The sequence below is a fragment of the Petromyzon marinus genome, chromosome 21, assembly GCF_048934315.1.
Source record: "Petromyzon marinus isolate PM22_M1 ecotype Great Lakes invasive population chromosome 21, UKy_Petmar_22M1.pri1.0, whole genome shotgun sequence".
NCBI lineage: Eukaryota > Metazoa > Chordata > Hyperoartia > Petromyzontiformes > Petromyzontidae > Petromyzon > Petromyzon marinus.
In genome coordinates this window covers 3,221,842-3,244,591 of record NC_133687.1, presented here as the reverse complement: position 1 = coordinate 3,244,591, position 22,750 = coordinate 3,221,842, and the positions used below count along the sequence as shown (strand labels likewise).

General features: G+C 45.9%; 1 protein-coding gene across 1 annotated transcript in view; it reads left to right on the top strand.

The window, feature by feature from the left end:
* The first annotated feature begins 898 nt into the window (after positions 1 to 898).
* ENPEP (glutamyl aminopeptidase) overlaps positions 899 to 22,750 on the top strand; it is a 69,406-nt gene continuing 47,554 nt past the window's right edge. Inside the window, exons 1-2 of the mRNA XM_032957908.2 lie at positions 899 to 6,718; positions 13,065 to 13,277. Coding sequence (XP_032813799.1) covers positions 13,085 to 13,277 — 193 coding nt within the window. The 5' untranslated portion in view covers positions 899 to 6,718; positions 13,065 to 13,084. The remainder of the gene's footprint in view (positions 6,719 to 13,064; positions 13,278 to 22,750) is intronic.

Sequence of the window (22,750 nt, the reverse complement as noted above, 5' to 3'; positions counted from 1 at the left end):
CCATGGTGATGATGATGATGAGAGAGAGAGAGAGAGAGCCGCAAACTCCAAATATACAGCAGCAGCAGCAGGCGTCGGGGGTGGGGAACGAACCCACGACCTCCTGTGTACCAGGCGAGGCAGTTAACATCTCCTAGCCACCGTGGCGCCCCCATATTAATCGGAGCTCGCTAAAGGTACGAGCACACACACACACACAAAGGTCACCCGTGTAGCCTTGGCAGACTGTCGGGTCAAGTGCTGCTGACGAGCAGCACCGAATGGAGGCCGGCACGGCACACGAGACGGGCGGGGGTGGGGGGGGGGGGGTCAGCACCACGCCCGGCCGCCTTTGTCTCCCTGGTGGCGTTGTGTACACGGGGAGGTCTTCGTGTCTGTGTGTATAGCAGCAGCAGCAGCTGGGGCTGTGTGTGGCTCTCGGTGGGGAGTGGCGGTGGAGCGGTTCGTGCGCTGGGCTACGAACCCGGCCACCCGAGTTCGAGTCCCGTTGAACCCGTCCAGGGCCTCCGCCCTCCCCTCCCCCCCTAGGTCGACTCAGACTCAAATGAGTACATCGCCGAAGTGCCGACGAAGACAAAGGCGGCCGGGCGTGGCGCTGGGAACAGCCACCCCCCCGTCGTGTGCTCTCTAACAGCAGTTGCCCGAACAGTCTGTGCAGGCTATACGGTGGGGGGTCACCTTTGTCTTTGTGGATGAGTGTGTGAGTGTGAGATGATGGCGGGGTGGGTGGGTGGGGATGGTTGTCTTTAATTTGTCACCAAAGCGCCATCGCCACGCGTGTTTAGCCACCAGAGGGCGACATTGCCAAGCCATGCGCCTTCATCAGTGGTCGCTCCAGCGCTTTTAAATATTAAAAGACGACAACGTCACACGACACGGCGGGGAGGGAGTGGTTGGTGTGTGGGCCAGCAACCACGCCCGGCCGCCTTTGTATTCCCCCCCCTCCCCGTGTTGATGTCGGGACACCGCTCCAGGTAAAAGGCGTTTTGAGGCCGAGTAGACCTAGGCGGGTCCCATGGGGGCCGGTTCCAGGGCATTTGTCTCTGGTGGTGTTGGGCTGGACTCCGTCGTGAGCGGGACTCGAACTCAGGTCTACTGTTGGGCGCCTCTCTCTTAGCCCGGGACGGCCTCGCTGAGCCGCCTCGAGACGCGTTCACAGCACGATGCGGATTTGTTTGGCCGTGAATTCTTGTGTAGTTTGTGTTGGCTGCGTGCGAGTCTGTGGGCCTCTGTGTACGTCTCTGTGCGCGTCTCTGTGCGAGTCTGGGTTTCTGTGTGAGTCTGGGTTTCTGTGTGAGTCTGTGCGAGTCTGTGGGTCTCTGTGTGAGTCTCTGTGTGAGTCTGGGTCTCTGTGTGAGTCTGTGTGAGTGTGGGTCTGTGTGTTAGTCTCTGTGCGAGTCTCTGTGCGAGTCTGGGTTTCTGTGTGAGTCTGGGTTTCTGTGTGAGTCTGTGCGAGTCTGTGGGTCTCTGTGTGAGTCTCTGTGTGAGTCTGGGTCTCTGTGTGAGTATCTGTGTGAGTGTGGGTGTGTGTACGTCTCTGTGCGAGTCTGTGGGTCTCTGTGTACGTCTCTGTGTGAGTCACTGTGTGAGTCTGGGTTTCTGTGTGAGTCTGTGCGAGTCTGTGGGTCTCTGTGTGAGTCTCTGTGTGAGTCTGGGTCTCTGTGTGAGTCTCTGTGTGAGTGTGGGTCTGTGTGTTAGTCTCTGTGCGAGTCCGTGGGTCTGTGATTCTACGTATATGTGCGAGTTTGGGTCTCAGTGTGAGCGGGTCTCTGTGAGTCACTGTGCGAGTCTCTGAGTCTCTGTGATTCTAAGTATCTTTGTGAGTTTTTTGGCTCTGCGAGTGTGGGACTCTGTGAGACTGGCTGTCTGTGTGAGTATATGGGTCTCTGAGTCTTTGTGAACCTCCGGCTATCTGTTAGTGTTATGGGTCTATGTGCGAGTCTGTGGATCTCTGTGCGAGTCTGTGGGTCTCTGTGTGAGTCTATGGCGCTCTGTGTGAGTCTATTGGGATCTCTGTAAGTATGTGGGTCTGTGTGAGTCTGTGGCTCTCTGTGAGTCTGGCCCTCTGTGGGTCTCTGTGTGAGTCTGCGGGTTTTTGTGTGAGTCTATGGCGCTCTGTGTGAGTCTATTGGGATCTGTGTAAGTATGTGGGTCTGTGTGAGTCTGTGGCTCTCTGTGAGTCTGGCCCTCTGTGGGTCTCTGTGTGAGTCTGCGGGTCCCTGTGTGAGACTATGGCGCTCTGTGTGAGTCTGTGGCTCTCGATGTGAGTCTATGGCTCTGTGAGTCTATTGCTCTCCGTGTGAGTCGATGGCTCTCCGTGTGAGTCTGTGTCTCTGTGTGAGTCAATGGCTCTCTTTGTGAGTCGATGGCTCTCTGTGTGAGTCTGTGGCTATCTGTGTGAGTCTGTCTCTGTGTGAGTCTGTGGCTCTCTGTGTGAGTCTGTTGGTCTCTGTGTGAGTCTGTGGCTCTCTGTGTGAGTCTGTGGCTATCTGTGTGAGTCTGTGGCTCTCTGTGTGAGTCTGTGGCTATCTGTGTGAGTCTGTTGGTCTCTGTGTGAGTCTGTGGCTCTCTGTGTGAGTCTGTGGCTCTCTATGTGAGTCGACGGTTCTCTGTGAGTCAATGGCTCTCTGTGTGAGTCGATGGCTCTCTGTGTGAGTCGATGGCTCTCTGTGTGAGTCTGTGGCTCTCTGTGTGACTCGATGGCTCTCTGTGTGAGTCTGTTGGTCTCTGTGTGAGTCTGTGGCTCTCTGTGTGAGTCGATGGCTCTCTGTGTGAGTCGATGGTTCTCTGTGTGAGTCGATGGCTCTCTGTGTGAGTCTGTGGCTCTCTGTGTGAGTCTATGGCTATCTGTGTGAGTCGATGGCCCTCTGTGTGAGTCTGTGGCTCTCTGTGTGACTCGATGGCTCTCTGTGTGAGTCTGTGCCTGTGTGAGTCTATGGGTCTCTGTGTGACTCTCTGTGTGAGTCTGTGTGAAGCTCTGTGTGAGTCTCTGTGTGAGTCTGTGGGTCTCTGTGTGAGTCTGTGTTAGTCTCTGTGTGAGTCTGTGGCTCTTTGTGTGAGTCTGTGGCTCTCTGTGTGAGTCTGTGGATCTCTGTGTGAGTCGATGGCTCTCTGTGTGAGTCTATGGTTCTCTGTGTGAGTCGATGGCTCTCTGTGTGAGTCTGTTGGTCTCTGTGTGAGTCTGTGGCTCTCTGTGTGAGTCGATGGCTCTCTGTGTGAGTCGATGGTTCTCTGTGTGAGTCGATGGCTCTCTGTGTGAGTCTGTTGGTCTCTGTGTGAGTCTGTGGCTCTCCGTCTGAGTCTGTGGCTCTCTGTGTGAGTCTATGGGTCTCTGTGTGAGTCTGTGGCTCTCCGTCTGAGTCTGTGGCTCTCTGTGTGAGTCTGTGGCTCTCTGTGTGAGTCTATGGGTCTCTGTGTGAATCGATGGCTCTCTGTGTGCGTCTGTGGCTCTCCGTGTGAGGCTGTGGCTCTCTGTGTGAGTCTGTGGCTATCTCTGTGAGTCGATGGCTCTCCGTGTGAGTCTGTGGCTCTCTGTGTGACTCGATGGCCCTCTGTGTGAGTCTGTGGCTCTCTGTGTGACTCGATGGCTCTCTGTGTGAGTCTGTGTCTCTGTGTGAGTCAATGGCTCTCTTTGTGAGTCGATGGCTCTCTGTGTGAGTCTGTGGCTATCTGTGTGAGTCTGTGGCTCTCTGAGTGAGTCTGTGGCTCTCTGTGTGAGTCTGTGGCTATCTGTGTGAGTCTGTCTCTGTGTGAGTCTGTGGCTCTCTGTGTGAGTCTGTTGGTCTCTGTGTGAGTCTGTGGCTCTCTGTGTGAGTCTGTGGCTATCTGTGTGAGTCTGTGGCTCTCTGTGTGAGTCTGTGGCTATCTGTGTGAGTCTGTTGGTCTCTGTGTGAGTCTGTGGCTCTCTGTGTGAGTCTGTGGCTCTCTATGTGAGTCGACGGCTCTCTGTGAGTCAATTGCTCTCTGTGTGAGTCGATGGCTCTCTGTGTGAGTCGATGGCTCTCTGTGTGAGTCTGTGGCTCTCTGTGTGACTCGATGGCTCTCTGTGTGAGTCTGTGGCTCTCTGTGTGAGTCTGTGGCTATCTGTGTGAGTCGATGGCCCTCTGTGTGAGTCTGTGGCTCTCTGTGTGACTCGATGGCTCTCTGTGTGAGTCTGTGGCTCTCTGTGTGAGTCTATGGCTATCTGTGTGAGTCGATGGCCCTCTGTGTGAGTCTGTGGCTCTCTGTGTGACTCGATGGCTCTCTGTGTGAGTCTGTGCCTGTGTGAGTCTATGGGTCTCTGTGTGACTCTCTGTGTGAGTCTGTGTGAAGCTCTGTGTGAGTCTCTGTGTGAGTCTGTGGGTCTCTGTGTGAGTCTGTGTTAGTCTCTGTGTGAGTCTGTGGCTCTTTGTGTGAGTCTGTGGCTCTCCGTCTGAGTCTGTGGCTCTCTGTGTGAGTCTGTGGATCTCTGTGTGAGTCGATGGCTCTCTGTGTGAGTCTATGGTTCTCTGTGTGAGTCGATGGCTCTCTGTGTGAGTCTGTTGGTCTCTGTGTGAGTCTGTGGCTCTCTGTGTGAGTCGATGGCTCTCTGTGTGAGTCGATGGTTCTCTGTGTGAGTCGATGGCTCTCTGTGTGAGTCTGTTGGTCTCTGTGTGAGTCTGTGGCTCTCCGTCTGAGTCTGTGGCTCTCTGTGTGAGTCTATGGGTCTCTGTGTGAGTCTGTGGCTCTCCGTCTGAGTCTGTGGCTCTCTGTGTGAGTCTGTGGCCCTCTGTGTGAGTCTATGGGTCTCTGTGTGAATCGATGGCTCTCTGTGTGCGTCTGTGGCTCTCCGTGTGAGGCTGTGGCTCTCTGTGTGAGTCTGTGGCTATCTCTGTGAGTCGATGGCTCTCCGTGTGAGTCTGTGGCTCTCTGTGTGACTCGATGGCCCTCTGTGTGAGTCTGTGGCTCTCTGTGTGACTCGATGGCTCTCTGTGTGAGTCTGTGCCTGTGTGAGTCTATGGGTCTCTGTGTGACTCTCTGTGTGAGTCTGTGTGAAGCTCTGTGTGAGTCTCTGTGTGAGTCTGTGGGTCTCTGTGTGAGTCTGTGTTAGTCTCTGTGTGAGTCTGTGGCTCTTTGTGTGAGTCTGTGGCTCTCCGTCTGAGTCTGTGGCTCTCTGTGTGAGTCTGTGGATCTCTGTGTGAGTCGATGGCTCTCTGTGTGAGTCTGTTGGTCTCTGTGTGAGTCTGTGGCTCTCTGTGTGAGTCGATGGCTCTCTGTGTGAGTCGATGGTTCTCTGTGTGAGTCGATGGCTCTCTGTGTGAGTCTGTTGGTCTCTGTGTGAGTCTGTGGCTCTCCGTCTGAGTCTGTGGCTCTCTGTGTGAGTCTATGGGTCTCTGTGTGAGTCTGTGGCTCTCCGTCTGAGTCTGTGGCTCTCTGTGTGAGTCTGTGGCTCTCTGTGTGAGTCTATGGGTCTCTGTGTGAATCGATGGCTCTCTGTGTGCGTCTGTGGCTCTCCGTGTGAGGCTGTGGCTCTCTGTGTGAGTCTGTGGCTATCTCTGTGAGTCGATGGCTCTCCGTGTGAGTCTGTCTCTGTGTGCGTCGATGGCTTGCTGTGTGAGTCTGTGGTCTCTTTGTGAGTCTGTGGCTGTGTGTGAGTCTATGGGTCTCTGTGTGACTCTCTGTGTGAGTCTGTGTGAATCTCTGTGTGAGTCTCTCTGTGAGTATATGGGTCTCTGTGTGGGTCTGTGGGTTTCTGTGGGAGTCTATGGGTCTCTGTGTGAGTGTGGGTCTGTGTTAATCTCTGTGTGAGTCTGTGGCTCTCCGTGTTAGTCGGTGGTCTCTGTGTGAGTCGATGGCTCTCTGTGTGAGTCGATGGCTCTCTGTGTGAGTCTGTGGCTCTCTGTGTGAGTCTGTGGCTCTCTGTGTGAGTCGATGGCTCTCTGTGTGAGTCTGTGGTTCTCTGTGTGAGTCTATGGTTCTCTGTGTGAGTCGATGGCTCTCTGTGTGAGTCTGTTGGTCTCTGTGTGAGTCTGTGGCTCTCCGTGTGAGGCTGTGGCTCTCTGTGTGAGTCTTTCTCTGTGTGAGTCGATGGCTCTCTGTGTGAGTCTGTGGTCTCTTTGTGAGTCTGTGGCTCTGTGTAGGTCTATGGGTCTCTGTGTGACACTCTGTGTGAGTCTGTGTGAATCTCTGTGTGAGACTCTGTGTGAGTCTGTGTGAATCTCTGTGTGAGACTCTGTGTGAGTCTGTGGGTCTCTGTGTGAGTCTCTCTGTGAGTATATGGGTCTCTGTGTGGGTCTGTGGGTTTCTGTGGGAGTCTGGATCTCTGTGTGAGTGTGGGTCTGTGTTAGTCTCTGTGTGAGTCTGTGGCTCTCTGTGTGAGTCTGTGGCTCTCTGTGTGAGTATGTGGCTCTCTGTGTGAGTCTGTGGCTCTCTGTGTGAGTCGATGGCTCTCTGTGTGAGTCTGTGGCTCTCTGTGTGAGTCTGTGGCTCTCTGTGTGAGTATGTGGCTCTCTGTGTGAGTCTGTGGCTCTCTGTGTGAGTCGATGGCTCTCTGTGTGAGTCTGTGGCTCTCTGTGTGAGTCTGTGGCTCTCTGTGTGAGTGGCTGAGGGACATCGAGAGGGAGGTAGAGGGACAGCGGGTGGTGGTGGTGGGGGGGGGGTGTGGAACTTCAGCAGGAGCCGGGAGGATGATTGGTGGATTCCAAAGTCCACACGAAGTCTTCACTCAGACCCGGAGAGGAGAGCTGAAGAGGAAAGCAAGGTAACTCATCATCATCTTCATCATCATCATCTTCATCATCTTCATCATCGTCGTCGTCACGAAGATGGGAAATCTGTGAAAAGTTACTTTATAGCTCGCAACTCTTTGCTTTTGTCGGTAAAGTCACGTAGGTAAAAAAAAATTAAAACAAATGAAAACAACTAAATTAAGTCACGACGTTTCGGGCGCAACACAAGCGTCCTTCTTCAGTTGGGGACAACGTTGTGAAGGCACAAACGCGTCAGTGTGTCTGAGACACACTGAAGCGTTTGTGCTACGTTATCCCCACCTGAAGAAGGACGCTTGTGTTGCGCCCGAAACGTCGTGGTTCATTTTAATTTATTTTCTACCCACGTGACTTTACCCAAGAAACCAAACAGCATGAATCCATGCAGTCACGAAAGCTTCAAATCTAGAGCTTTATAGCTCATCGGATTTTGAAGATGCGCATTGCGTGGACACGCGAGCCTCTCCGCCAGATGCAGACCACAATCATCATCATCATCACCAAGCAACAACATCATCGTCAGTCATTTAATTTCATCACCACCAACATCATCATCATCATTCAATTGTGTGTATGTGCACAATTGTGTGTGTGTGTGCGTATTAACTCGAAGCCCCGAGTTGGAATCCCGCTCACGGCGATTTTCTGTACCGGCCCTGGGCCTCCCGTAGATCGACTCGGCCTCAAACGAGTCCATGGTGCGGCGTGTAAAGATTTAACTAAACTTAATTTCGACCAGGAAAGGCCCATTGAGCGATAGGGCTCTCTTTTTTTTGTCAGAAGCTCACCGAAGTGGCCGATCACACGCGGACATGCATAGCAGCCAAAGAGTCTAAACGCGTGATGTCGCTTCTAAATGTGGAGGGGAATCCACGCGAACACGTGGAGAGAGACTGTATACCAGGCGAGGTAGTTAACATCTCGGCACGAGGGAGACAAAGGCGGCCGGGAGTGGTGCTGGCCACCGACCCCCTCGTGTAAGCCGTGCCGGCCTGCAAGTCGCTAACAGCACTTGCCCCAACAGTCTGTGACAGGCTACGCGGGTGACCTTTGTCTTTATATATGTGAAGTGAGGAGCGGTTGTGTAGTGGTTAGCACGCTGCGATAAGATTCCGGTCGACTCAGCCTGAAATGAGAAATCTGGTTGCGCTGTGTAAAACAACAGCAGCATGAGGGAGACAAAGACGGCCGGGCGTGGTAATGTTGGCACCAGGAACCCCCTCCGTGTATCGCAGCGGTCCTGGGCATCGCCTAGGGCGACTCAGCCTCAAATGAGTGCAGTACCTGGTGCGGCGTGTAAACATCACCAGTGGAGAGACAAAGGCGGCCGGGAGTTGATTTGACCCACCACCCCGTTGTTTGCCGTTCCGGCCTTAATAGGTGCTCGCTAACAGCACTTGCCCCAACAGTCTGTTAAGGCTATACAGGGAATTTTTGTCTTTGTCTTCTTTTGAGTGAGTGAGTGAGTTGATGGTCACAGTGGTGGTGAGTGAGTGAGTTGATGGTCACAGTGATGGTGAGTGAGTGAGTTGATGTTCACAGTGGTGGTGAGTGAGTGAGTTGATGTTCACAGTGATGGTGAGTGAGTGAGTGAGTTGATGGTCACAGTGGTGGTGAGTGAGTGAGTGAGTTGATGGTCACAGTGATGGTGAGTGAGTGAGTGAGTTGATGGTCACAGTGATGGTGAGTGAGTGAGTGAGTTGATGGTCACAGTGATAGTGAGTGAGTGAGTTGATGGTCACAGTGATGGTGAATGAGTGAGTTGATGGTCACAGTGATGGTGAGTGAGTGAGTTAATGGTTACAGTGATGGTGAGTGAGTGAGTGAGTTGATGTTCACAGTGATGGTGAGTGAGTGAGTGAGTTGATGGTCACAGTGATGGTGAGTGAGTGAGTTGATGTTCACAGTGGTGGTGAGTGAGTGAGTTGATGTTCACAGTGATGGTGAGTGAGTGAGTTGATGGTTACAGTGATGGTGAATGAGTGAGTTGATGGTCACAGTGATGGTGAGTGAGTGAGTGAGTTGATGTTCACAATGATGGTGAGTGGGTGAGAGAGTTGATGGTCACAGTGATGGTGAGTGAGTGAGTGAGTTGATGTTCACAGTGGTGGTGAGTGAGTGAGTTGATGGTCACAGTGATGGTGAGTGAGTGAGTTGATGTTCACAGTGGTGGTGAGTGAGTGAGTTGATGTTCACAGTGGTGGTGAATGAGTGAGTTGATGGTCACAGTGATGGTGAGTGAGTGAGTTGATGGTTACAGTGATGGTGAGTGAGTGAGTGAGTTGATGTTCACAGTGATGGTGAGTGAGTGAGTTGATGGTCACAGTGATGGTGAGTGAGTGAGTTGATGTTCACAGTGGTGGTGAGTGAGTGAGTTGATGTTCACAGTGATGGTGAGTGAGTTGATGGTTACAGTGATGGTGAATGAGTGAGTTGATGGTCACAGTGATGGTGAGTGAGTGAGTGAGTTGATGTTCACAATGATGGTGAGTGGGTGAGAGAGTTGATGGTCACAGTGATGGTGAGTGAGTGAGTGAGTTGATGTTCACAGTGGTGGTGAGTGAGTGAGTGAGTTGATGGTCACAGTGATGGTGAGTGAGTGAGTTGATGGTCACAGTGGTGGTGAGTGAGTGAGTGAGTTGATGGTTACAGTGATGGTGAGTGAGTGAGTTGATGTTCACAGTGATGGTGAGTGAGTGAGTTGATGGTCACAATGATGGTGAGTGAGTGAGTTGATGGTCACAGTGATGGTGAGTGAGTGAGTGAGTTGATGTTCACAGTGATGGTGGTGAGTGAGTTGATGGTCACAGTGATGGTGAGTGAGTGAGTGAGTTGATGTTCACAGTGATGGTGAGTGAGTGAGTTGCTGTTCACAGTGATGGTGAGTGAGTGAGTTGATGGTCACAGTGATGGTGAGTGAGTGAGTTGATGGTCACAGTGGTGGTGAGTGAGTGAGTTGATGGTCACAGTGGTGGTGAGTGAGTGAGTGAGTTGATGGTCACAGTGGTGGTGAGTGAGTGAGTGAGTTGATGGTCACAGTGGTGGCGAGTGAGTGAGTTGATGGTCACAGTGATGGTGAGTGAGTGAGTGAGTTGATGGTCACAGTGATGGTGAGTGAGTGAGTGAGTTGATGTTCACAGTGATGGTGAGTGAGTGAGTTGATGGTCACAGTGATGGTGAGTGAGTGAGTGAGTTGATGTTCACAGTGGTGGTGAGTGAGTGAGTTGATGTTCACAGTGATGGTGAGTGAGTGAGTTGATGGTCACAGTGATGGTGAGTGAGTGAGTGAGTTGATGGTCACAGTGGTGGTGAGTGAGTGAGTGAGTTGATGTTCACAGTGATGGTGAGTGAGTGAGTTGATGTTCACAGTGGTGGTGAGTGAGTGAGTGAGTTGATGTTCACAGTGATGGTGAGTGATTGAGTGAGTTGATGATCACAGTGGTGGTGAGTGAGTGAGTTGATGTTCACAGTGGTGGTGAGTGAGTGAGTTGATGTTCACAGTGATGGTGAGTGAGTGAGTTGATGTTCACAGTGATGGTGAGTGATTGAGTGAGTTGATGATCACAGTGGTGGTGAGTGAGTGAGTTGATGTTCACAGTGGTGGTGAGTGAGTGAGTGAGTTGATGTTCACAGTGGTGGTGAGTGAGTGAGTGAGTTGATGTTCACATTGATGGTGAGTGAGTGAGTGAGTTGATGATCACAGTGATGGTGAGTGAGTGAGTTGATGTTCACAGTGATGGTGAGTGGGTGAGTTGATGTTCACAGTGGTGGTGAGTGAGTGAGTTGATGTTCACAGTGATGGTGAGTGAGTGAGTTAATGTTCACAGTGGTGGTGAGTGGGGGGGGGGGCTCCCCCACCGTTCTTCATAGCATGTCCCCGGCGGGTTCTGACCTGCGGCCCCCACCGACAAAACACGAACAACCCCCCCCCCCCATCATCACTATGCTGCTGTCACAACCCCCCACCCCACTGGTTTACAATGTGTGGCGGCCCTTACTCCGATGATGTCTTATCGGCGAAAGTGGCGCTATGAATTACACAAGTGTAAGAAAATGAAAGTGCCCACAAACATCACCATAGGCCAGGAAAAGTTAACGCACAACGGGACGAACGGCTCATACGATGCGGTCCATGCGTCTACTGCTGCAGCTGATGATGCTGATGATGATACTTGTACCGTTGCTGATGCTGCTGATGATGCTTCTACTGCTGTAGCTGATGATGTTTCTACTGCTGGTGCTGATGATGCTTCTATTGCTGTTGCTGATGATGCTTCTACTGCTGTTGCTGATGATGCTTCTACTGCTGCAGCTGATGATGCTGATGATGATACTTGTACCGTTGCTGATGCTGCTGCTGATGCTTCGACTCCTGTTGCTGATGATGCTTCTACTGCTGGTGCTGATGATGCTTCTACTGCTGTTGCTGATGATGCTTCTACTGCTGTTGCTGATGATGCTTCTACTGATGTTGCTGATGATGATTCTACTGATGTTGATGATGATGATTCTACTGATGTTGATGATGCTTCTACTGCTCTTGCTGATGATTCTTCTACTGCTATTGTTGATGATGCTTCTACTGCTGTTGCTGATGATGCTTCTACTGATTTTGCTGATGATGCTTCTACTGGTGTTGCTGATGATGCTTCTACTGCTGTTGTTGATGATGTTTCTACTGCTGTTGCTGATGATGCTTCTACTGCTGTTGTTGATGATGTTTCTACTGCTGTTGCTGATGATGCTTCTACTGCTGTAGCTGATGATGCTTCTACTGCTGTAGCTGATGATGCTTCTACTGCTGTTGCTGATGATGCTTCTACTGATTTTGCTGATGATTCTTCTATTGCTGTAGCTGATGATGCTTCTACTGCTGTAGCTGATGATGCTTCTACTGCTGTTGCTGATGATGCTTCTACTGCTGGTGCTGATGATGCTTCTACTGCTGGTGCTGAAGATGCTTCTACTGATGTAGCTGATGATGCTTCCACTGCTGGTGCTGATGATGCTTCTACTGATGTAGCTGATGATGCTTCTACTGCTGTAGCTGATGATGCTTCTATTGCTGATGATGCTTCTACTGATGTAGCTGATGATGCTTCTACTGATGTAGCTGATGATGCTTCTACTGATGTTGCTGATGACGCTTTTACTGTTGCTGCTGATGATGCTTCTACTGCTGTTGCTGATGATGCTTCTACTGCTGTTGCTGATGATGCTTCTACTGCTGTTGATGATGCTGCTTCTACTGCTGGTGCTGATGCTGCTTCTACTACTCTTGCTGATGATGCTTCTACTGCTGTTGATGATGCTTCTACTGATGTTGCTGATGATGCTTCTACTGATGTTGATGATGATGATGATTCTACTGATGTTGATTATGATGCTTCTACTGCTGTTGTTGCTGATGATGCTTCTACTGCTGTTGCTGATGCTTTTACTGCTATAGCTGATGATGCTTTTACTGATGTTGCTGATGATGCTTCTACTGCTGTAGCTGATGATGCTTTTACTGATGTTGCTGATGATGCTTTTACTGATGTTGCTGATGATGCTTCTACTGCTGTAGCTGATGATGCTTCTACTGATGTAGCTGATGATGCTTCTACTGCTGTAACTGATGATGCTTTTACTGATGTTGCTGATGATGCTTTTACTGATGTTGCTGATGATGCTTCTACTGCTGTAGCTGATGATGCTTCTACTGATGTAGCTGATGATGCTTCTACTGATGTAGCTGATGATGCTTCTACTGCTGTTGCTGATGATGCTTTTACTGATGTTGTTGATGATGCTTCTACTGCTGTAACTGATGATGCTTCTGCTGATGTTGCTGATGATACTTCTACTGCTGTTGCTGATGATGCTTCTACTGCTGTTGCTGATGATGCTTCTACTGCTGTAACTGATGATGCTTCTACTGATGTAGCTGATGATGCTTCTACTGCTGTAGCTGATGATGCTTCTACTGCTGTAGCTGATGATGCTTTTACTGCTGTAGCTGATGATGCTTCTACTGATGTTGCTGATAATGCTTCTACTGTTGTTGCTGTTGATGCTTCTACTGCTGTAGCTGATGATGCTTCTACTGCTGTTGCTGATGATGCTTCTAATGCTGTAGCTGATGATGCTTCTACTACTGTTGCTGATGATTCTTCTACTGATGTTGCTGATGATGCTTCTACTACTGTTGCTGATGATTCTCCTACTGATGTTGCTGATGATGCTTCTACTGCTCTTGCTGATGATGCTTCTACTGCTGTTGCTGATGATGCTTCTACTGATGATGCTTCTACTACTGCTGCAAACGATGCTTGTGCTGCTGCTGCTGTTTCCCAGGAAGAGCCACGACCCCCCAGATGGAGATGGACAGTAAACCCCAACCACGGCAGCGGCGCCGCTGGCCCTCGAAGAGCCTTCTCATCTTGGGTGCCGCGCTCATCCTGGGCCTGTCCCTGGCCCTGGGCCTGGGCCTTGGCTTGGGCCTCAAGGGCTCGGAGTGCGACGAGAAGGGGGAGAGCACCAAACCTCCTCCACCTAGCGGCAGCACCAGTAAGTTAGCAGCAGCATCATCATTGTCATCATTAGCAGCAGAAGTAGTAGCATCATCATTAGCAGCATCATCGTTATCATCATTAGCAGCAAAAGTAGCAGCATCATCATTATCAGCAGAAGTTGCAGCATCAACATTAGCATCATCATCCTTGTCATCATTAGCAGCAGAAGTAGCAGCATCATCATTAGCAGCATCATCGTTATCATCATTAGCAGCAGAAGTAGCAGCATCATCATCATTATCAGCAGAAGTTGCAGCAACATCATTAGCATCATCATCATTGTCATCATTAGCAGCAGAAGTAGCAGCATCATCACTAGCAGCATCATCATTATCATAATTAGCAGCAGAAGTAGCAGCATCATCATTAGCAGCATCATCGTTATCATCATTAGCAGCAGAAGTAGCAGCATCATCATTATCAGCAGAAGTTGCAGCATCATCATTAGCATCATCATCCTTGTCATCATTAGCAGCAGAAGTAGCAGCATCATCATTAGCAGCATCATTATCATCATTAGCAGCAGAAGTAGCAGCATCATCATTAGCAGCATCATCATCATTAGCAGCAGAAGTAGCTACATTATCATCATCATTAGCAGCAGCATCATTTTTCGATTTAAAGCTTTCGTGACTGCAAGGATTCATCTTCTTTGGTTCTTTCGGTAAAGTCACGTAGAATGAGAATAAAATAATAAATTGATCAAATAAAATAACACAATGTTCTCACGACGTTTCGGCCACAACACAAGCGGCCTTCATCAGGTGAAGGGACGAGACTGTCTGGAGGACAGCGCTGGAGTGAAAAAAGCCACGCTCAGATCGCGACCTTTAAACTGTGTGAGAAGAAACAAAGCGCCTTGACAAAGGAATTAGCATAGAATTTAGCATTGAAATGGCTGAGTGATTAGCTTGTGACTGGTCACAGAAATGGCTATGTTAAAGTTAAAGCATACACATCCGCAGAGGCACCCCTTGACAAAGGAATTAGCATAGAATTTACCATTGAAATATCTAAGTTAAAGCATACACATCCGCAGAGGCACCCCTTGACAAAGGAATTAGCATAGAATTTAGCATTGAAATTGCTGAGTGATTAGCTTGTGACTGGTCACAGAAATGGCGATGTTAAAGTCAGAGCATATACATTCACAGAGACACCTAGTACAAATCAAACAGGAGAATTTAGCATTGAAATAACTAGGCGAATTTAGGATTGAAATAACTGAGTGATTAGCTTGTGACTGGTCACAGAAATGGCTATGTTGAAGTCAAGGCCTACACATCTGAGCTATTCACACTACAATATATAATGAATACTATATAGTGAACCAATGAAAAAAACTAAAATATAAATTACCTCAATGTTATCAATAAACTCTATATATTCTCCAATCAGCTAAGCTACCAACAATAAGTCATTATATATCACAATGCTACATGGCGAAAAAATGGGTGGATTCTTACCCTCAACTTTAGCAACACGGATAGCTACGGGCCCCGTTCAGACGGACGAGTTCATCCATGGTCGGAACAGAGGAGGGGGAGAGAGACAGCTGCGAGGCGCTGTTATACTCCATGTTGTAAACCATACCATTAACCGTGGTGTGAGAGGTATTAAGAGTCAATGCCAGCGAAAGAGCTGCGGTCTGAAGGTCATCGTAAAATACAATGAATTAAGAATGGAAATGGTTTAACACATCTTTCCAATGGTTATTAAGCCAGAATCCATCTTCTCGGTTGAAATTGTCTCTGTGCTTGTATATGTGAATGGCCTCATGAACGAATCTCTCATGGTAGCCGGTTGGTTTGCAAAGAACCTCCGTCTTGGAGAAGTCAATGTCATGTGAGCCCACTGAATTATAACAGTGATCTGCCACGGCAGAGGAGTTCGTTCTACCGTGTTTCAAGTCTGCTTTATGTTCGCGGATGCGGTCCGAGATATGTCGTTTGGTTTCTCCAATGTAGCTACTACCACAGAGGCACTTTAGTTTGTAAACGCCGGGGTACTGTATGTCTGAACAGCATCTTTTACAGATGGAACTAGATCACGGATTTTATGTACTGTGTTGAATCAGACCTGGATCTTGTGTTTATTCAGGATTTTGGAGATCTTTTTAGTGACCCCTGCAATGTAAGGTAAGGTGATGGTTTTGAGTGGCTCCACAAGAGCATCCTTCTTCATGACTGGAGTGATGGCTTTGCGGATTGTGTAGTCCGAGTAACCATTATCCCTGATAGCCTGGTGTACGTGCTTGAGTTCACTGGTAAAGTGGCATTGCCCTTGTCGGCTGAGAGGACGACAATATCACCTCTTTTTTATTGAGATAATTCAAAACGTTCGTCTTTGTTGATGTTGCTGGGTGGCAACTTAGCGTTTTTGAGAGTTGCAGCGATTTCAGATCTTGTTACATCTGCAGAGATGTGACTCAAGCTCTTGAGCGCAACGTCGACATGGGCAATGATATCTTTAACCGGTAAGTGTCTCGGTGTGACAGCAAAGTTTAGACCTTTAGCTAAAACTGATTTCAGACCATCAGAAATGGAACTGTTACTGCGATTAATTACGACTTTGTTGACGTCTATCTTTTCGGTGTGTCGATCTGATTTTTTGTTGGAGAGGTGATTGAATTTGGAAATCAAATTGTCCCTACATTTGGTCGACATAGTGGCAGCCGAAGAGGTATTCAAATTGTCTACATGTTCCCAATCCGATGTAGACATTGTTGCTGTCAATGTTAAGTGTGATTTGTAGAGTGTCTTGTCTAACTGATCGAGTTCGGCGCGTGTAAGTCTGATTTTTTCCGAGATAAGAGCGAAGCTAGATCTAGCTAGAATTCGTTTTGCATTGAGAGAAGTTGCAGCAGCAGAGGTTAGTGTAAATGCGGTTGGTATTACCTTAGAGTCGCGGCATCTGTTCAGAAAGGTGAGAGACTCAATTAGTTGAGCCTTCTTATCCCGGAGTCTGTTGAATGATCTTAAGGTTGTGTGGAATCCCTCCCCGTAGAGGCGGTTAAATTTCGATTTAAAGCTTTCGTGACTGCAAGGATTCATCTTCTTTGGTTCTTTCGGTAAAGTCACGTAGGATGAGAATAAAATAATAAATTGATAAAATAAAATAACACAATGTTCTCACGACGTTTCGGCCACAACACAAGCGGCCTTCATCAGGTGAAGGGACGAGACTGTCTGGAGGACAGCGCTGGAGTCTATATGGCCTTCCAAAGATACACAAAGAAGATACACCCCTTCGTCCCATCGTCTCTACTATCAACTCCCCCACCTATAAACTGGCACGTTTTCTAGCTGATATACTGCGACCTTTCACTGGAAAAACCACCTCTGCGGTACTAAATTCTACTCACCTGGTATCGACAATCAAAAGGCATTTCCCTGTACCCAGACGACCTGCTTGTCAGTTTTGACGTGGTGTCCTTGTTCACCAAAGTCCCGGTACCTGACACCATCGCTATCATTGAAGACCTGGTTCATCAAGGACTGCATACTGATGTACCCCCCCTGGTGAGACATTACTTAACCAACACATACTTCACCTGGAATGGAACTTTCTACAAACAAACTGAGGGCACCCCAATGGGCTCCCCCCTATCTCCGGTTGTAGCCAACGTATTCATGGAAAAAATTGAAACTGACGCCATCCAGACTGCCACTCTACGCCCGACCTTATGGAAGAGGTACGTGGATGACACCTTTGTCATCTGGCCACATGGCCAGCCTGCTCTAGACCAATTCTGCGACCACATCAATTCCATACACCCAGCCATCAGATTTACCATGGAGGTCGAAAAAGATGGCAAACTACCATTTTTGGATGTCTTAATTAAAAGGAGACATGATGGTTCAATGAGCCACTCTGTCTACAGGAAAGCTACCCATACAGATGCTTACTTGAAACCGGATTCCCACCACCATCCATCCCAGAAGAACTCCCTCATCAAGACTCTATACCATAGAGCCCAATGCATTTCCGACCAGGAACACATTACCAGTGAACTCAAGCACGTACACCAGGCTCTCAGGGCTAATGGTTACTCCGACTACACAATCCGCAAAGCCATCACTCCAGTCATGAAGAAGGATCCTCTTGTGGAGCCACTCAAAACCATCACCTTACCCTACATTGCAGGGGTCACTAAAAAGATCTCCAAAATCCTGAATAAACACAAGATCCAGGTCCGATTCAACACAGTACATAAAATCCGTGATCTAGTTCCATCTGTAAAAGATGCTGTTCCAGACACACAGTACCCGGGCGTTTACAAACTAAAGTGCCTCTGTGGTAGTAACTACATTGGAGAAACCAAACGACATATCTCGGACTGCATCCGCGAACATAAAGCAGACTTGAAACACGGTAGAACGAATTCCTCTGCCGTGGCAGATCACTGTTATAATTCAGTGGGCTCACATGACATTGACTTCTCCAAGACGGAGGTTCTATGCAAACCAACTGGCTACCATGAGAGATTCGTTCATGAGGCCATTCACATATACAAGCACAGAGAAAATTTCAACCGAGAAGATGGATTCTGGCTTAATAACCATTGGAAAGATGTTTTAAACCATTTCCGTTCTTAATGAATTGTATTTTACGATGACCTTCAGACCGCAGCTCTCTCGCTGGCATTGACTCTTAATACCTCTCACACCACGGTTAATGGTACGGTTTGCAACATGGAGTATAACAGCGCCTCGCAGCTGTCTCTCTCCCCCTTCTCTGTTCCGACCATGGATGAACTCGTCCGTCTGAACGGGGCCCGTAGCTATCCGTGTTGCTAAAGTTGAGGGTAAGAATACACCCATTTTTTTTGTTTCCGCCATATAGCTTTGTGATATATAACGACTTATTGTTGGTAGCTTAGGTGATTGGAGAATATATAGAGTTTATTGATAACATTGAGGTAATTTATATTTTAGTTTTTTTTATTGGTTCACTATATAGTATTCATTATATATTGTAGTGTATACCCAGTTATTGTGAATAGCTCAGATGTGTAGGCCCTGACTTCAACATAGCCATTTCTGTGACCAGTCACAAGCTAATCACTCAGTTATTTCAATGCTAAAATTCGCCTAGTTATTTCAATGCTAAATTATCCTGTTTGATTTGTACTAGGTGCCTCTGTGAATGTATATGCTCTGACTTTAACATAGCTATTTATGTGAGCAGTTACAAGCTAATCACTCAGCTATTTCAATGTAAAAATTATATGCTAATTCCTTTGTCAAGGGGTGCCTCTGCGGATGTGTATGCTTTAACTTAGCTCTTTCAATGCTAAATTCTATGCTAATTCCTTTGTCAACGGGTGCCTAAGCGGATGTGTATGCTTTAACTTTAACATAGCCATTTCTGTGACCAGTCACAAGCTAATCACTCAGCCATTTCAATGCTAAATTCTATGCTAATTCCTTTGTCAAGGCGCTTTATTTCTTCTCACACAGCTTAAAGGTCGCGATCTGAGCGTGGCTTTTTCACTCCAGCGCTGTCCTCCAGACAGTCTCGTCCCTTCACCTGATGAAGGCCGCTTGTGTTGTGGCCGAAACGTCGTGAGAATATTATTGTGTTATTTTATTTTATCAATTTATTATTTTATTCTCATTCTACGTGACTTTACCGAAAGAACCAAATAAGATGAATCCTTGAAGTCACGAAAGCTTTAAATCGAATTATATACTACACTATACACTACACAACTATACACTACTCAACTATACACTACACTATACACTACACAACTGTACACTACGCAACTATACACTACACAACTATACACTACACTCTCCACTACACAACAATATACTACACTTTACACTACACAACTATACACTACACAATATGCTACACTATCCACTACACAACAATATACTACACTATACACTGCACTATATACTACACAACTATATACTACACTATACACTGCACAACTATACACTACACAACTATACACTACACTATACACTACACAACTATACACTGCACTATACGCTACATTATACACGTCACAACTATACACTACACTATACACTACACTATCCACTACACAACTATATACTACACTATACACTGGACTATACACTACACAACTATATACTACACAACTATACACTACTCTATACACTACACTACACTATATACTACACAACTACACACTACACTTTATAATATACTATATACTACACAACTATACACTACACTATACACTACACAACTATACACAACACTATACACTACACTATATACTACACAACTACACACTACACTATACACTACACACTACACTACTATACACTACACTATACACTACTATACACTACACTATATACTACACTATATACTACACAACTATACACTTCACTATACACTACACTATACACTGCACTATACACTACACAACTATATACTACACTATATACTACACAACTATACACTGCTCTATACACTACACTATACACTACACTATATACTACAATACACTATATACTACACAACTATACACTACACTATATACTACACAACTATACACTACACTATACACTACACTATACACTACACAACTATGCACTACACTATACACTACACTATATACTACACAACTATACACTACACTATACACTGCACTATACACTACACAACTATATACTACACTATATACTACACAACTACACACTACACTATACACTACACTATACACTACGCTATACACTACGCTATATACAACACTATACACTACACAACTATATTCTACACTATACACTACACAACTATATACTACACTATATACTACACAACTACACACTACACTATACACTACGCTATACACTACGCTATACACTACACAACTATACACTGCACTATACACTACACAACTATACACTACACTATACACTACACAACTATACACTGCTCTATACACTACACTATACACTACACAACTATAAACTACACTATACACTACACTATACCCTACACAACTATACACTACACTATATACTACACAACTATACACTACACTATACACTACACTATACACTGCACTATACACTACACAACTATACACTACACTATACACTACACAACTATATACTACACTATACACTACACAACTATATACTACACTATATACTACACACTACACTATACACTACACTATACACTGCACTATACACTACACAACTATACACTACACTATATACTACACAACTACACACTACACTATACACTACACTATACACTATACTATACACTACACAACTATATACTACACTATACACTACACAACTATATACTACACTATACACTACACTACATACTACACAACTATACACTACACTATATACTACACTATACACTACACTATATGCTACACAACTATACACTACACTATACACTACACTATACACTACACTATACATTACACAACTATACACTACACTATACACTACACTATATACTACACAACTACACACTATACTAAACACTACACTATACACTACACAACTATATACTACACTATACACTACACTACACTATATACTATACAACTATACACTACACTATACACTACACAACTATACACTACACAACTATACACTACACTATACACTACACTATATACTACACAACTACACACTACACTATACACTACACTATACACTACACAACTATACACTACACTATACACTACACTATACACTACACAACTACACTATACACTACACTATACACTACACAACTATACACTACACTATACACTACACTATATACTACACAACTGTACACTACACTACACTATACACTACACAACTATACAGTACACTATACACTACACTATAGACTACACGATACACTACACTATACACTACACAACTATACACTACACTATACACTACACTATACACTGCACTATACACTACACAACTATATACTACACTATACACTACACTACACTATACACTACACTATACACTACACTATACACTACGCTATACACTACGCTATATACAACACTATACACTACACAACTATATTCTACACTATACACTACACAACTATATACTACACTATATACTACACAACTACACACTACACTATACACTACGCTATACACTATGCTATACACTACACAACTATACACTGCACTATACACTACACAACTATACACTACACTATACACTACACTATATACTACACAACTATACAGTACAATATACACTACACTATATACTACACAACTACACACTACACTATACACTACACAACTGTACACTACACAACTATACACTACACTCTCCACTACACAACAAAATACTACACTTTACACTACACACTACACTATACACTACACTATACACTACGCAAGACACTACACAACTATACACTGCACTATACACTACACTATAAACTACACAACTATACACTACACTATACACTACACTATATACTACACAACTATACACTACACTATACACTACACTATATACTACACAACTACACACTACACTATACACTGCACTATACACTACACAACTACACACTACACTATACACTGCACTATACACTACACAACTATATACTACACTATATACTACACTATACACTAAACTATACACTACACAACTATATACTACACTATACACTACACAACTATATACTACACAACTACACACTACACTATACACTACGCTATAAACTACGCTATAGACTACACAACTATACACTGCACTATACACTACACTATACACTACACAACTATACAGTACACTATACACTACACTATACACTACACTATATACTACACAACTATACACTACACTATACACTACACTATATACTACACAACTACACACTACACTATACACTACACTATACACTACACAACTGTACACTATACAACTATACACTACACTCTCCACTACACAACAAAATACTACACTTTACACTACACAACTATACACTACACAATATACTACACTATCCACTACATAACAATATACTACACTATACACTACACTATATACTACACAACTATATACTACACTTTACACTGCACAACTATACACAACTATACACTACACTATACACTACACAACTATACACTACACTATACGCTACATTATACACGTCACAACTATACACTACACTATACACTACACTATACACTACACAACTATACACTAAACTATCCACTACACAACTATATACTACACTATACACAGCACTATACACTACACAACTATATACTACACTATATACTACACAACTATACACTACTCTATACACTACACTATATACTACACACTACACTATACACTACACAACACTATACACTACACTATGTACTACACAACTACACACTACACTTTACACTACACACTACACTACTATACACTACACTATACACTACTATACACTACACTATATACTACACAACTATACACTACACTATTC